Here is a 16,492-nt window from a genome sequence, read left to right as displayed (position 1 = left end):
CCATTTAGTGATAAATCCATTGTGTTGATTGATCGTCATTCAATTATCTTCCACAGTTCACTTATTCTGTTACATAATGTTGTTTCAGAGTTGTCCCGATAGTATAATTATTGTCAAATAATTTGTTATAAAAATTGTGTGAGGTCAGGCACAGAGGTTCATGCCTATAATTCCAGCACTTTGAGAGGCAGAAGTGGGAGGATCACTTGAGGCCAGGAGTTGGAGACCAGCCTGGGCAACATAGTGCCACACTGTATCTTCAAAAAATAAAACAATTAGCCAGGAGTGGTGGCATCTACGTGTAGTCCCAGCTACTCCAGAGCCTGAGGTAGGAGGATCACTTGAGCCCAGGAGTTTGAGACTGCAGTGAGCTATGATCTCACCACTGTACTCCAACCTGGGTGACAGAGTGAGATCCTGTCTCTAAAAATAAATAAATAAATATATAAATAAATAAAACAAAATTAAATTAAAAATTGGATGATCATATTACTGCTTTTTCTACCGATCATCGGCCAGCCCTTGTACCAGGGTCCTCCCTGACCCCTCAGTGGCCCACATATGAGTGCAGCTTCCCTGATCTTCTCCATTAGCTTCTCAACTTCTTTTTCTCCACCCCAGGCTGGCACATTCCCTCTGCAAGCAGGGCGGCATCCCATTCCACACTACTTCCCATTCTCCTTCTCAGCAACCTACCACATATAGTGCTTCTTTTCAAACTTCACCACTTCCATTCCCGGTCCTTCCCCCACCTCCGGCCTCACCACCACACATTCCTCCCCTCAACAAAACATACTTCTGCCAACTCATCCCTTGAACCTGCTGCTCTGCCTCTCCATCCTTCAGCACCATTCTGCCCGAGGGCCAGCTTTGGAGACTAACTTTCCACTCCTTGCCAGTGGCTGACCTGAGCATAGTAGTAATTGCTGGCATTGTGGGCCTCTAGATTTTCACAGAACGTGTACCCCAGGAGACGTGCACGTGAGCTAAAGGGGAGGAAGAGAGTACATCAAGAGTCTGACATTTTCCCTTCACCTGCGCCCTGCACTTCGAGGCACTGCAGTGTTTGAGAGAGGGACACAAATTATTACAACATAGCAGTGGTTCGTTTCTCTATCAAATTCACTTATTATTTTTTTTTTTTTTATTTTCTATTTGGGAAAAATCAATGGGTTGATTTGCATTTCAAAACATATCTGATTTCAGACACTTTCAATGACTCTAGCCCAGAACTGTCCAGTGGAAAGTTCCGTGGTGAGTGTTGTGTTTTGTATCTACTCTATAAAAACAGTAGCCACTGGCCACACTCGATTGCTAATACTTGGAAGTGGCTAGTGTGACTGAGGAACTGAATTTTAAATTGTATTTCATTTTAATTATTTGATATTTAAATAGCCACATATGGCTACTGGGTACCTAAGTGGGCAGTGTAGAACAGACCATCGTACCCTTTGTTGAGGAGGGGAATTGTGAACTCATCAAATATTAACATTTCCCCCAACTCCCACCATCTTTTTGCCACATCCCACCATTTCCATGATCCTTTGCTTGCCCTTGAACAGGTAAAACCAGGGCTGCTCTTGGCTTTTAGAAGGTATATCTGACTTCAGTCCCCTGTCTCTGGTTCTGCCGATTATATAACTTAGTAATTGACTTTAGCCTAAAACCGAGAATGTTGTAGCAAATAAATAATAATAAATAATAATAGTAATAGATCACATTTATATGTTGCTCCATATGTACCAGGTATGTAATACTTCCATATATTAATCCACTTAATATTCACAGCAGCTCTGTGAGGTCTGGGTGTTATTATATTATACCCATTTTATAGTTCAGGAAACTGAGGCAAAAGTTACAGAGCTACTACATGCCAGAACTGGGATTTGAAGTTGAGCATTTGATAGTAAACCTCACTCTTGAGCACCTATTGAACTGCATCTGCCATATGCATCTTGGATGCTCTCAGTGCCTGCCAGTGTGGAGTGGGATTGGCATCTGTATACTAAAAAACAGAAACAGAATCAGAGAGGTTTGCTACTGCAGTATTGCAATGCAATTCTGACGCTAACTACCTAGAGTTAGTGCAGACTTCACAACTTAAGAGAACAAACTTCAGCAAGACCACCCTCACTTCAGATGTCAGCTGCAAGCTCTGAGGTTCCCAGCACACCTGCACTTCTGACCAGTTGGCTACAAATTTGGGTTTCCCACTCTCCCTCAGGCTTGATTCCTAGAAGGAATGTCAGAACTTAGGAGAGAGCTAGACTTGCAATTACAGTTTTATTATGAAGGCTACAAATCAGGACCAACCAAACGACAAGATGTACAGAAGAAGGTCTAGGAGGGTCCCAAATGTGGATCTTGTATGTCCTCTTCTTGTGAAATCAGTGTTGTGGGACTTTTCTTTAGTTCAGCTAAAGATGGGGTCCTTGTCACATGGCCACAGAAATTTAGGCTCATAGACAATTTAAAAGGTGAGTAAGGCAGGGTTTTATTGGGCAAAAAGGGAAAAAAGGGAAAGAGGGATCCTTCACAAGTCAGAGGCCCTGCTGGTGTGCTACTGCGGGCAGCTTGAATCCCAGGTTCCACACAGGAAGAGGAGGGGCCAGACTCCCAGCCAGTGCAAAGGGTAAGAACTTCCTGAGACTCCACCCCAATACACAGGCTGGTTGGAGTTTTTCTGGGAGCCTCTGCACTCAATGTCTCGTCAAGACACAACACTCCCTCATTACGCTGATGTGTTCACTCGACTGAGCATTGGTGTCCAGAGTTTGATTGTGCTTTCTTAAGTATGACTGAATTATTGGTCATGTGACTGAACTCATTCTCCAGCCTCTCTCTTCTCCCTAAAGGTTGGGCTACTGTTATTTGGCCTCAACCCTCTAATCACACAGTTTATCTTTCCAGCATGGCAAACCTTCATCCTGAGTCTATCTAGGGACTCACTATGAGTCACCTCATTAGCATAAGCTGTCAAGTTCCACCGTGAATTACAGAGATACGTCTATCATTTGGGAAATCCCAAGGGCTTAGACCTCCACCTCAAAAACTTGAAAAAAAGACCTGACAAACTCTTTATTGTACAAGAGCTACATCAGAAATCTTTCTTTCAAGTAACTAAGAGTAAGGAAACAAGCATTTCTAAATGTTTAGTGGTTACTGGTCACATTCATCTACATTATATCATTTAATCTTCATGACATTCCTAGGAGGAAGATATTATCGATGACTTTGTTTTATAGATGAATAAACTGAGGCTAAATGAAATTAATAACATTGTACATGAACATCCAACTAGTAACAATTGGTATGGAAGTTTAAAATCAAGTTCAAAATCTAACTTTCAATCACAAGCCCTTTGAATACATTACAAAAATAGTAGAAGGAGATAAGAATAGAGATATAGATGCTTTCAACAGCTAATTGTTTTTCTTATCTGAAAATGCAGGATGGGAATGGACTTACCTGGGATAGGACAGTCAACGAGAAATGTGAGGATCTGGGAGTGAGGCTTCTTCCCCATGTGCCAAGTGATTCCTTTTCTGATTTTCCTCATGTGTTTATTTAGGAAAGATTACATTTTAATGTGTGTCGGTCCTTGTAGCAAGCGTTGAAAATACACAAATAGAGAGACACAGTCCCCAGGCTTCCTTGAAGAGGACACAGACAGTACACAAAATATTGCAATGTGACACGGCTACTGAAACAATAAAGAAAACCACTTAGAAAAACACAATAAAGGGCTGGGTGTGGTAGCTCACGCCTATAATCCCAGCACTTTGGGAGGAAGAGGCGGGTGGATCATGAGGTCAGGAGATCAAGACCAGCCTGGCCAACATGGTGAAACCCTGTCTCTACTAAAAACACAAAAATTAGCAGGACATGGTGGTGGGTGCCTGTAATCTCAGCTACTTGGGAGGCTGAGGCAGGAGAATCACTCGAACTCCAGTGGCAGAGGTTGCAGTGAGCTGAGATGGTGCCACTACACCACTCCAGCCTGGGTGACAAATCAAGACTCTGTCTCAAAAAAAAAAAAAAAAAAAAAAGGGAGGGGGAAGAAAAATGCAATTAAGGAAACAATAAAAGAAAGCTCTAACTAGAAAGGGGTGGGAGGAAGAGGGGAGTCAGGAAAGATTCAGGGAGAGAATGCAGGAGCTGGGGGTTGGAAACATACAAGGATTAACCAGATTTCAAGTTCTGTAAGTGAATAGAAAAGGGGCACTGAACTCTCTTTCGCTTCAGAGGAGGAGACTAATGGGTTGTGGACAAAAAGAGTTAAACTCTGTAAAATATTTAAATAGATGTATTCTTAGCCAAATAGGAGTTGCTATGGCCCATGATGCAGCCCTCAGGAGGTCCTGAGAACATATGCTCAAGGTGGTCAGGGGTGTAGCTTGGTTTTATACATTTTAGGGAGGCATGAGACATCAATAAAATACATTTAAAAAGTATATTGGTTTGGTCCAGAAAGGCAGGACAACTAGAGGCGGGGTTCCGAGGCTTCCAGGCTATAGGTAAATTTAAACATTTTTTTGGTTGACAATTGGTTGAATTTGTCTAAAGACTTGGGATTAACTGAAAGGAATGTCTGGGTTAAGATAAAGGGTTGCAGAGACACGAGTTTTTATTTACAGAGGAAGCCTTCAGGTAGTATGCTCCAAAGAGAATAGGTTGCAAAGTGTTTCTTATCAGACTTAAAGTCTGTGTTGATGTCCATGCTGGAGAGGTATAATGAGGCATGCCCGACCCCCATTTCCCATCATGACCTGAAACAGTTTCTTAGGTTAAATGTTAAAAGAGCCCTGGCTAAGCAGGAAGTCCATTCTCATGGTTATGGGGAGGGTTTCTTAGAATTTTATTTTTTGGTTACAGGGTCCTGATGATGCTCAAAGCCTAGCACTTTGAAGACCCCTTGCTCTGCCTCAGCTGTAGCCAGAACCCCCGAGGTAGAAGGGAATGGAGTCACCCAAATATTGGAGGTCAGGTTGTGATGTTGTGGATCTCAGGAATGAGGAGGATGTGTGTGTATTAGGAGTTCCAGCAAGTTTCCTCATCTGTAAAATGATGATGTTCGACCTCCCTAGATAATCTCTGGGATCCCTTCGGCTCTAACGTTTCATTATTTTGTGATTTTATGAAAAATGTTTTGCAAAGCAAATGAATAGTGTAAACAAGATTATAAAGAGAATATTTGCCTTCTTAAGGGAATAAACTGTTCTGAAGCACATCAGGAGTGTTCATTTGCATATAAACCATGCAAATTCTATATAAGCAGAAGAGGCTTGTTTTCTTAGGTGTTTTGGTAAGTTAATTACAAATCGTTCTTGTCAATTTTGCTAGTGTTTATGTATTAGGAAGCGGAAGAGCTGGATTCATTTTAAAAGTGCTATACTTTTGAATGTTCACAATTTCTTGAATGTTCCCAATACCTGACTTTTCTCTGAATTAGCCTGAGTTTTCTTACATTATTTCTTTATTCCATGGGTTTAAACATTTGGGATTTATTTTTTTCAAGAAGGTTTTAGATAGATTGTTATGTTCATCAGATCTCAGAGGTGTCAGCTGAACCACATTCTACTTTCAGTCATCCTGAATGGGCTTACGACTACTCAACAAAGTCTATAACCTGTTAGAGTCCAAAGTCCTGCTCCACTTTTGATTCCCAACATCTTAGTGACCTCTCTTCATCTTTCTCCTCCTGTACATCTGAGTGCTTCTTTTTCCCACTTCCAGTATCAGTCAGACTACATAGGCTTCCAATAAAAATTACCACGTTGGAAGAATTTTATTTGTCTAGACAACCATATTGAAGATTTGGTTGTCACACAGAGCTAGCACCATGCAGAGGACCAAGCCATTTTCCTGATTCCATTCTCTCTAGGCCTCTTCCCCTTCTCTCATATTCTCTTTCTCTTCTCTTTTTTTTTTCTCCAAACCCCCTCGTCCCCTTGACATTCACCCTTTTCAGAAGCAAGACACCTTGTGCTCCATGTCTTAAGCACAGCAGTTTCCTGCTGTAGCTTGGGCATTTTCTTAAAGTTTTGTTCTCCAATCCCAGGTGGTTGCTCAAAATATTCCAATACATTTTGTTGTGTCAGGGTGAATTCAAGAAACATGATTGGGAAGAAGCAGGTTTCCACCAAGGGGGATAGGAGAGGCTGGGCAAGCAAGAGAGGTGGGGGATGAGTTTCCAAGCAGAAGGAACAGCCTGCACCAACCATGGCAACATGTGAGAGCCAGCACGTAGAGGAGCCTCACCTGATTTTCTATGATCCAGAGACTTGGAGTAATCACAAGGAGTGATGAGTAAAAGACAAGACTGGAGAAGAAGATGCTAGTGACATTACAGTGACCTTTATGTGTCATATTAAGACATTTTTATTTTGTCCAGAAGGTGCTGGGAACCCAGTGAGGCATTATAGCACCAGTGTAATGAGGCCGCAGAGCTGACTGCAAACATCCCAGATAGAAAACTAGTGCAATGTCACGGACCTGGAGTAGGACGTGGGGCAGGGGATGAAGAGGAAATGGGACATTTAAGAGTGAAGTAGGAGACCAATAAGATTTGGGATTGATTGATTATGGGCTGAGGGAGAAAAAGGAAATGGCCAGGGAAAATGCTGCACTTTTGTCTTGAATACTTACTGGTCAAGTTAGGGAATACAAGAATAGAAATTAGGAGATGTTCAATTTTGGAAATATAACTTCATTTGGTTTATCACTGCACTATTTTAATTTATGGAGCCAAAGTGTTACATCCTTGGATGTTATTCAGTTGTCAGGTAATAGGCCGAACAAGTTCCAAGTCATGACTGTTCAGCAACATTTTTGTGAAAAATGCGTTAGACATGACTCCTCCTCTCCTAACAAATTCTGGCCATATCATTTCATGTAAACCACGGCCCATGATTGCCTTTTCCTTGTCACTATAAGCTTGCTACCTGGCTATCAGAAATGAGGCTTCATCATGGTTAAGGATGTTCTGTTCTGTTTTTTCACTGACTTATTGAACAGTTTACATTCAGTGTGGGACCAATTAATCATTATACATTTCTCTAGCTGCCACCTTCAAACTCACATGGTCAAAGTGCTTTCTTCATTTTTCCTCCATATTGTTAATATCTCAGGAAGATTGTGTACATCTCTGATCATTTTAAATGATGAGACCAGTTTTTTTTGAGACAGAGAATCTTGCTGTGTCGCCAGGCTGGAGTGCAGTGGCACGATCTCAGCCCACTGCAACCCCTGCCTCCTGGGTTCAAGCAATTCTCCTGCCTCAGCCTCCCAAATACCTGGGACTACAGGTGCATGGCACCATGCCCAGCTACTTTTTGCATTATTAGTAGAGACAGGATTTCACTATGTTGGCCAGGATGGTCTTGATCTCTTGACCTCATGATCCACCCGCCTCAGCATCCAAAAGTGCTGGGATTACGGGTGTGAACCACCACACCTGGCCAAGGTGAGAACATTTTCAATGGTCCTTACTAGTCTATGTCAAGATTTCTGTCTCAAAACCAGGTCAGAGAATCCCCCTATCCTGGGCCTTCAGGATGAGAATAAGGGGAAAGACTGGTGGTGGAAGAAGCGGAAGCTTTTGGACGTGCCTGTTCCTGCAGATGTGATTCTCATCTGGCTTGTGCTAGAAGGCTGTCACATGCCCTGTGTGGCCCAGCCTTCAATAGGGGCTGAATGTTACAGCAGTTCTATGGAGCCCCACATTCTCTGACATGGACACTTCTCTTTTGGGAAGGTGGAGGTACCCATTCCAAAGTGCCCAAAATTTTTCTAACTCCTTCCTGAGACCCCATGAGAAGTCCCTATTAACCTTCAGTTACATTAGTTTTAGAAAGGTAGCAAATGTGGGCCGGGTGCGGTGGCTCACACCTGTAATCCCAGTGCTTTAGGAGGCCGAAGTGGGTGGATCACCTGAGGTCAGGAGTTTGAGACCAGCCTGGCCAATACAGCAAAACCCTGTCTCTACTAAAAATACAAAAATTAGCCTGGTGTGGTAGCACGTGGCTGTAATCCCAGCTACTTGGGAGGCTGAGGCAGGAGAATTGCTTGAACCCGGGAGGCAGAGGTTGCAGTGAGCTGAGATTGTGCCTGTGCCACTGTACTCCAGCCTGGGCGACAGCGAGACTCGGACTCAAAAAAAAAAAAAAAAAAAAAAAAAAAAAAGGTAGCAAATGTGCAAATGTGAAACTGAGGCCATGTTTTTATCATGTTTGTAGTTTCATATTTGTCAAGAAGAAGATGAGCTATCTGAGTATGATTGGTATGGATATGGAGCAATTGAAATTCTCCCTTCAGATGGAATCATATTTAAGGCTGTCCGAGAACAAAGACTGCCCTTCACCACAAATGGAAGTTATGTGATGAATTCTTTTCCCTATGCCTTTCTTCAATTTTCTATTTAAAGAAATTTCTGAAAATACATGAATTATGCAGCTTATCTCTCAGATGAAAAAGAATTTTCTTCTTGGATTGGATGGCTGCGTGTTTATTAATAGCAGTAAAATTTTCCATGTTCTTTTGTATCAAATGGGATGCTGACTAAAATACGAAGGAGTCTTTCCAGCAATAATAACAGTAATGGATGAATAATTACAAAAGCTATATGGAATTGAAAGACATTTTAATTTGTCATTATTTCTATGTATTCAGAAAGGATCTGAATAATTATGATGACTATAAAAGGAAGAGTGTGATGTTTTTCCTCATTATGGGATTAAGTTCTTAATATACCACTTTTACTATAAGTTAAAAAAAAAACCATTTCATCTGGTTTTCTCTAACGATGTAATCATGACTAAAGACTGTTTAGCTGTGAGTGTTTGGTCTTCTTACTGTTACATGAAGATGCCGTGCTTCAAACTCATTTTAATCTCAAAAGTGTTCATCTAGGCCGGGCGTGGTGGCTCAAGCCTGTAATCCCAGCACTTTGGGAGGCCAAGGCGGGCGGATCACAAGGTCAGGAGTTCGAGACTGGCCAATATAGTGAAACCCTGTCTCTACTAAAAATACAAAAATTAGCCGGGAGTGGTGGTGGACGCCTGTAGTCCCAGCTACTCGAGAGGCTGAGGCAGGAGAATCGCTTGAACCTGAGAGGCGGACCTTGTAGTGAGCCAAGATTGGCCCACTGCACTCCAGCCTGGGAGACACAGCAAGACTCCGTCTCAAAAAAAAAAAAAAAAAAAAGTATTCATCTTTGCAGTTTATAAAAATGAAATTATACTTATTTGCTCAGTGAGAACTTTCAACCCTTATGTCACATTAATTTGTCAAGATGACAAGGACTATTGAATTTCCTTAGGTCATGACCGTATGGTGACAGAGTATGAGATTCTAAAACAGGATTTTAATTTTTATAAGAACTACTAAAAAGTGGCTGTAGCTACCAGGGTCATGCTAAGGCAAAATTTCCAAAATTTTAAACCTATTTTTAAAAATATGCATGTAGTCTCATTTTTTTTTTTTTTGTCTACATTATACCAACAATGTTCAAATTCTTATTCAGATCCTAAGAATATTCTATGACAGCACTTTTTTTGGAAAATGAAATTTCAACATATGCTCTGTGTTTCTAGGTGAGTGATAGAATTTTCCTTTGTAGCTTTTGAATTTTCATGTACTAGATTGCCAGTGAGACATTTGGACCCTAGCGATGGAAGATGGGAAAACCTGTGGAAAGATTCTAACCTGCTCTAACACTTTTGCCACCCTTCCCTCTAAAATATACTTTAAGGGAAACAGCCACTACTAGAAGATGCTTTTCCAGCATCCTCCTTTCAGAGGGAGCACTTCTTCAGTAGCATGTGAGAAATCCCTGCCAGAAGAGGTCAACAAGCTCTCTCACCTCCTGCTTTTGAGTTTTTTCCAGGGTTCAAGTTCCACCCCTTAACCGCTGTTGGATCTTGTGCCATTAATTTAGCCAAGTGAAACCTCAGTGTTCTCACCTTTAAAAGGGGTGGAAATGGTACACATAGGAAAAGTGGTCTGAGGATTAAATTAAAATATAAAGCACTTTGGGAGGCCGAGACGGGCGGATCACGAGGTCAGGAGATCGAGACCATCCTGGCTAACACGGTGAAACCCCGTCTCTACTAAAAAAATATGAACAACTAGCCGGGCGAGGTGGCGGGCGCCTGTAGTCCCAGCTACTCAGGAGGCTGAGGCAGGAGAATGGCGTGAACCCAGGAGGCGGAGCTTGCAGTGAGCCGAGATGGCGCCACTGTACTCCAGCCTGGGCAACAGAGAGAGACTCCGTCTCAAAAAAAAAAAGAAAAAAAGTAAAGTAAATGTAAAATTTGTGACATGTAGTAGGCATGTGGTAAGAGGTAGTATCTTCTTGTCATAAAGAAAAAACAAAACTAAATATCCTTCAAAAATTGGCTCTCAATTTTATTAAATCAATACGTTTTGCAAGTAAAGCCAGAAACAATTTTTTTTTTTTTTTTTTTTTTTTTTTTTTTTTTTTTTTTTTTTTTTTTTTTTTTTTTTGAGATGGAGTCTCACTCTGTTGCCAGGCTGGAGTGCAGTGGTGCAATCTCGGCTCACTGCAACCTCTGCCTTCCAGGTTCACACGATTCTCCTGCCTCAGCCTCCTGAGTAGCTGCTACTACAGGCGCACTACCATGCCCAGATAATTTTTGTATTTTTAGTAGAGACGGGGTTTCTCCATGTTGGCCAGAATAGTCTTGATCTCCTGACCTCGTGATCCGCCCGCCTCTGCCTCCCAAAGTGTCGGGATTACAGGTGTGAGCCACTGCGCTTGGCCCAGAAACATTTTTTTTTTTCCTATTCATCTAACAGAGAAAATTCTGAATAAGTGGAGAACGAAGCTTATGTTAATTTGAAATTTAGCCACTGTAAAGTTGCTCTCCACTTTCAACAAAAGGGTTCTGCATGTAGTTATACCTGAAACTTAAAGACGGGTGTATGCAGCATGCCATAAATAAAATCAATTCATTATTTTTATTTTGAGAACATTTGGAATGAATTTAGTGTCTGGATTGACAATGTAGAGCTATACATTTTCTTGTACATATGTGGAGATGGCATTGGTAATGGAGCATTGGTAATGGAGATATTATATATACAGGTTATTTAGAATCTGAAAGATTAACCTTATAAATTCAGATGCATTTGAATTTGATGGTTAAGGTAATATGAGAAGTAGAAGGGAGACAGGGGGTGGGGGGAGAGAGAGATGTTGGAATTTGTAATGATGAAAGAAGGTAACACTGTGTTTCCTTCTGTCTTATAGCCTGAAGAATAAGTAGTGAAAGCATCAATCAAGAGATAAGAACAAAATACCAGCATTTCTCTGCTGTGGAGAATTGCTATCAACAACCAGAGGAGGCTTCTTTCTTGAAAAATAAACATTTCTTACAAGGATTCACAGATTAACATACGACTGATCTTGATTTTTGGAAATGAATGAGGTTTCTTTTTTTTCGTTTTCCTTTTTTTAATTTTGGGGTAAGTTATGATATTTGGATGGATTTTTAAATTCTTTCCTGATAACACATTTAGCACATGTTCTAAATTATAATCCTATAGCAAACCATTGGAGCATTATTCAAACTGAAAGTGGAAAAATCTAAATTTCCAATTTATTCTAGATTTCCTCAGAGCATAATCATTCTGTGAAATCCTCAATGAGTGTGATGTAAACCACCTCTATCCAGAAATATACATTGTTTTTTCATCATGTTGGACACAGTTGAGGGTGACATGCACAGAACCGGAGCAGATCACTATTAGTGGAAAATATCAAGCCAGTCCTTCTCTGTTCTCCAAGCACAGGAGCCAGCTTTGCCATCTGAACAATGAAGATGAAGAGAGTAAATAAAGGAAGAATTCTCATCTTTCTTTCTGATCATTCAAACAACAGTTTCTCAAGGTTAAGCCACGTCCTCCTTGCAAGTTGCCAAATAATAGCTTAGGAAAAGAATTAGTCTGCCTGCATGATGATCTTCTTAGGCAAAAATGTCTTCACAGCCCTTGACCTTGGTGAATTTTTTCGCCAAAAGCATCTAAAAGAAGAATTACAAACCCCAGAATGAGATGGAAATAAACGAGTATTTTTTTTATGATGTTTGACCTGAACTGTGGGCTTTAATTGGGGGATACTGACAGTTTGGAAAGAAGTGAGAAAATTCTGAAGAAATGGCAGCCTTGGACTAGGCGGGGTCCCCTATCTCTTCTGTTTCTCACTGAAGTCCTACTGCTGAGCCAAGACTCAGTCACTTTGGAAAGAGCATGACCGAGAAGGAAAACGATTGCTTTCTGATGGGGAGCATCTGAGTGCAGATCGTAAGGCTCTTTCTCTAGGTTTAATTCTTTTCCATGGTGACCGGACTTGGTGTCTTGCAGCCTGGTTACAAAGTGGGATGTTGAGCTTCTACTGACGATGCCCTGCATGGACCAGCTGGGATCTGGCTGGGGCTGCCCTGTGTCCCTAGCAACCATAGGCAATCCATCTCCTCGTGTCAGGAATTTCTGGACACCCACTGTTTTCCACCAAGAGCTGAGGTGGCAACAACTCAGTGAGCAATAAACAAAATGACACAGAAATGCACAGTGTTGTTACGAAGGAGCCTGTTTCCCTGTGTTCAAAATCTGGCACCATTCCCTTGAGCAGGGCCCGCTCAGGAGGGACCAGGTCTGCCAGTTTCTGTGCCTGCAGAGAGAGGCAGCCCCACCAGCCACACCTGACTCTATGAGAGGAAAGGGGGTTGGATGGGAAGAAATCTGTTTTGCTGTTTTGGAAAGCACACGGACGACCTACAGACCTCCTGTGATGGTGTTTCTTCGGATGTGTAAAATAAGGCTTTATTTGTCAATTCCGCTGTAAAATAAGCATTGTCCAAGTAAAAACAGCAACAACAACAAAACACTGTTTCTGTTTGGGTTTAGTGAGTGAGCTTATGCCCTAAAGTGCTGTGCGTGTGTGTGTGTGTTTGTTTTTTAAAGTAACCTCATATAGAAAAGTCTATGAACATAGATTTCTTTTACTCTACAGAGAGGCTATGCCAAACCCTTTATAGACAAGCTTCTGGCCGTAATAATCAGATTATTTCAGAATTCCTCATCTAAATGCCCTTGCTCCTTGGCAACCAGTCAAATGGAAGTGAATACCCTGCCAGAGGTTTTGTGTGTTTGTTTGTTTTCAAATGTCTTTATTTTTGCCCATGCAGATAATGGAAATTATCATTCTAGTGTACCCTGGAGATGACATATTCAGTTTTAGGCAGGAAGGGACTGCTACTGTTGTTTACATTTTGGGAATTCTGGAATGGAAAGATTCCTACTTGGGAAGCTAGCCGTTTGTGGTTGTCTTTTCTGTTTGGTTTGCTGTGGTTATGTTTGTTCAGCTAAGTCATATCTTACCTTCCCATTTTATTATGAGTGGATGGGAGTGGGATGGAAGGTAGATGTTTTCAAATAACCAAATCAATTCTGAAGGAGAGGAAAGAGACCCACACAGACCTGGGTGTGTCCCTCTCTTATGTCCAGTCCACCCTGGAGCTGCTGTCATGTGGTCATAGCAGAGACTCCGGGCAAGCTGAGAACATGAGCCAAGTGATTTTCTGTAAAATGTTAATTCAGAGGAACTAGGAGAGAACTCATATATTTGAAAGAGTGAAGCTGTTCAAAGTATCAATATTTAAAGTATTTTTACTATTCCGGAGTTTTTATAATAATGTTAACTAAACTAACCAAATACTGCCCATTTAAAGTTTTGCTGCAGTGGGGGAAAAATTATTCAAAATTAACATAACACACAAGCTTAATGGACTCCTTATACTATATCAGAGTAAAATTATTTGTATTTAAAAGGTTAGTGGTTACGTGGTTGAAATTGTCTTCTTAAGAAGATAAAACACTCCTATAGTCTTGGTCATGCAGTTAATTTACTTTGCAGAAAGTTTTTCTTCCTCAGTACAGAGGTAAGATTCAGGCTAGCACCTGTGCCAGAGGCCACAAATGCCATGGTAGTGAAACCCAAATTAATGAGACTTCGTTAAATTTAGTCTCCGAAGCCCAGTGAACTAATAAATACAGTCATAAAGTAATCTGCTAAGTAAAGGGGACTACAGTGATTCCTTTGGCTATAAAGTAGTAATAAAACTCTCATCTGCAATTGCTTGACTGCAAAGACAAATAGGATTTGTGTTTCACTTGCCTGTTAGATGACATATGTAAGCATAAATTGGAATTGAAAGAGTCTTTACACTTTTCTATTGACATGAGTTTATTAGGTCAACCAGACCAAAGGATGAAAAATTTAAGATACGTGAAAAATACTAAAACTCCCATAGGAAAATTTGAACCTTCCGGGTAGGGCTGGGGGTGGAGTGTGGGGGCATCTTAACCCTTCCAAAGCTGATATTTTGCATCGGAAATTTCTGACGTGTCAATGTGAACACAGAATATTAAAGCTCCACTAAGAAAATTACCTTTTTAAACTGCCAGGTAATAAAATAATTACACTCTCTCTATATTCCATTCAAACAAAATATTCATTGCTCACTTGACCCACTTATATGAAGAATTGTTTTTCTTTTGTGACCAGAATAAGGAGGGTCCAATCAACATGTTATTGTGGAGACAGCCTTTTTTTTTTTTTTTTCTGGCTCCTACCTAATTTATTTATAATAAAGACAAGCTAGGCTACCTCGTAGGATTCTGGTGTGGATTAGCTAATTAATAAATATCAAGTGCTTAAAAATATGGATCTCTGTATAAATCCTGCCTTAATTTGTTTTCTAGTTTTAGATGTGCATGTCAAATCAACTGTCTGAATATTTGAATGTAATATTCATGTTTGTAAATTTGGCTTTACATTTAAGATATAAAAATTTTGAGGCAAAATGAAATCCTAGCATGGGTTGAGAGCATCTAGCTCAAGACTGGCAGATATAGCACTTAGGGAAACAAAAAGCACCTGGAAACCAAACCAAAATGTTTTTAGAAGGCATTTTTGGCTGGGCATGGTGGCTTACGCCTGTAATCCCAGTACTTCGGGAGTGCTGAGGTGGGCAGATCTCTTGAGGTCAGGAGTTCCAGACAAGCATGATCAACATGGTGAAACCCCATTTCTACGAAAAATACAAAAATTAGCTGGGTGTAGTGGTGCATGCCTGTAATCCCAGCTACTCCAGAGGCAGAGGCAGGAGAATCGCTTGAACCCAGGACACGGAGGTTGCAGTGAACTGAGATTACACCATTGTACTCCAGCCTGGGTGACAGAGCAAGACTCTGTCTCAAAACAAACAAACAAACAAAGCATTTTAAAAGAAGGAAAGGAGGGAGTCTCAGCATTGGTTTGAGGAGTATATTAAGTAATTCTGTGTTATAATAATTAAAATGCCAAGGTTCATCAATGAGTTATATAAAAAGTAGAGTGGATTTGAAGTAAAGACTATGATAATGTAATCCTTACTTCACTCCCATGTTTAGTGAAAGGTAAAGGGAAATCATAGCTAGTCCACATATTTCTAAATACCTGCAAGAGAAACTATGCAGATGAACTTGATTTGTGTCTTCATAGAAAAATGTTGAGCACTATTCTTTTAAATGATATAGCCTCAAGAGAAAAGAATGGAATTAATATATAACAGTTTCTTAGTAACGCCATCTGAAGGCTCTATGGTAACTAGTTAAAAGATGATTTTACTGCTGGCTGAACTGCGCTGCCATTTTCCCCATATGATTAATTACTCCTTTGTCACTATTCTGAGTAGCAGTTTTATTTGCTAATTTCAAATGCCTCCACTTAATTAGCAATTCGTTCTGACCTTTAAAAACTACATTCTATAATCTTCAAATTATATGAGCGAAGGAAAAAATATCCAATTTTACCTGCCTCCCACCACCAGCCACCCATAGCGGGTTACATTGTTTCTGAGATACCATGAAACTATTATACTGTGTCAAACTTGAGTTAACTGTGGTTGTTTGAAATCCAGGCTAAAATTCCCTCATCCTTCAGGGGGTCACTAGGTTCAGTGAGAGGTAGGGATGCTCCAGCTTCCGAGAGTTGAGGTAATGTATGATGTAGCACATTTGACTGGTACATTTCATTTTTTTAATTAAAGAAAAATGGGAAAAGGCTACACACAATAATGGATTTCCTCTTGTATCCTTACTCACAACTCTTTTTTGAGAATTATCAGCACATTTTCCACTTGAATTGTTGCTAAATTACGTGTCTGACACTAAGACCATCCAAAATTAGCAGTATGAGGTTTCCCTGGGGTTACAAAGTCAGTGGCCAAGGGGTCTACTTTGAGATCAATTATTTAAAATTCTTGTATTTCTTGAAATCATCTTTGTTGTTGGATGGAATGTTAATCAGTGTGCATAACATTAGTGCTAATGATTTTACTGTTGATAGTTCAAAGAGTTACCACGTTGAGTCAACCTTATTTCCTATTAATCCACTACTCTGACTGTAAATAGTCTCTAAGAAGCTCAT

At 40.6% G+C, this 16,492-nt stretch overlaps 1 protein-coding gene across 3 annotated transcripts in view; it reads left to right on the top strand.

Moving 5' to 3' along the window:
* The window catches only part of ZMAT4 (zinc finger matrin-type 4), a 366,003-nt gene extending 349,832 nt beyond the window's left edge, over nucleotides 1-16,171 (top strand). For 2 of the 3 annotated variants that reach the window (XM_007962274.3, XM_073018043.1), the window contains exon 6: nucleotides 11,273-16,171. In XM_007962274.3, coding sequence (XP_007960465.1) covers nucleotides 11,273-11,288 — 16 coding nt within the window. In that variant the 3' untranslated portion in view covers nucleotides 11,289-16,171. The remainder of the gene's footprint in view (nucleotides 1-11,272) is intronic. The other variant, XM_007962271.3, reaches the window with a different exon arrangement.
* The last annotated feature ends 321 nt before the right edge of the window (nucleotides 16,172-16,492 follow it).

This window comes from Chlorocebus sabaeus, chromosome 8 (genome assembly GCF_047675955.1).
Source record: "Chlorocebus sabaeus isolate Y175 chromosome 8, mChlSab1.0.hap1, whole genome shotgun sequence".
NCBI classification, from domain to species: Eukaryota; Metazoa; Chordata; class Mammalia; order Primates; family Cercopithecidae; genus Chlorocebus; species Chlorocebus sabaeus.
This window is presented reverse-complemented; position numbering and strand designations above follow the sequence as displayed.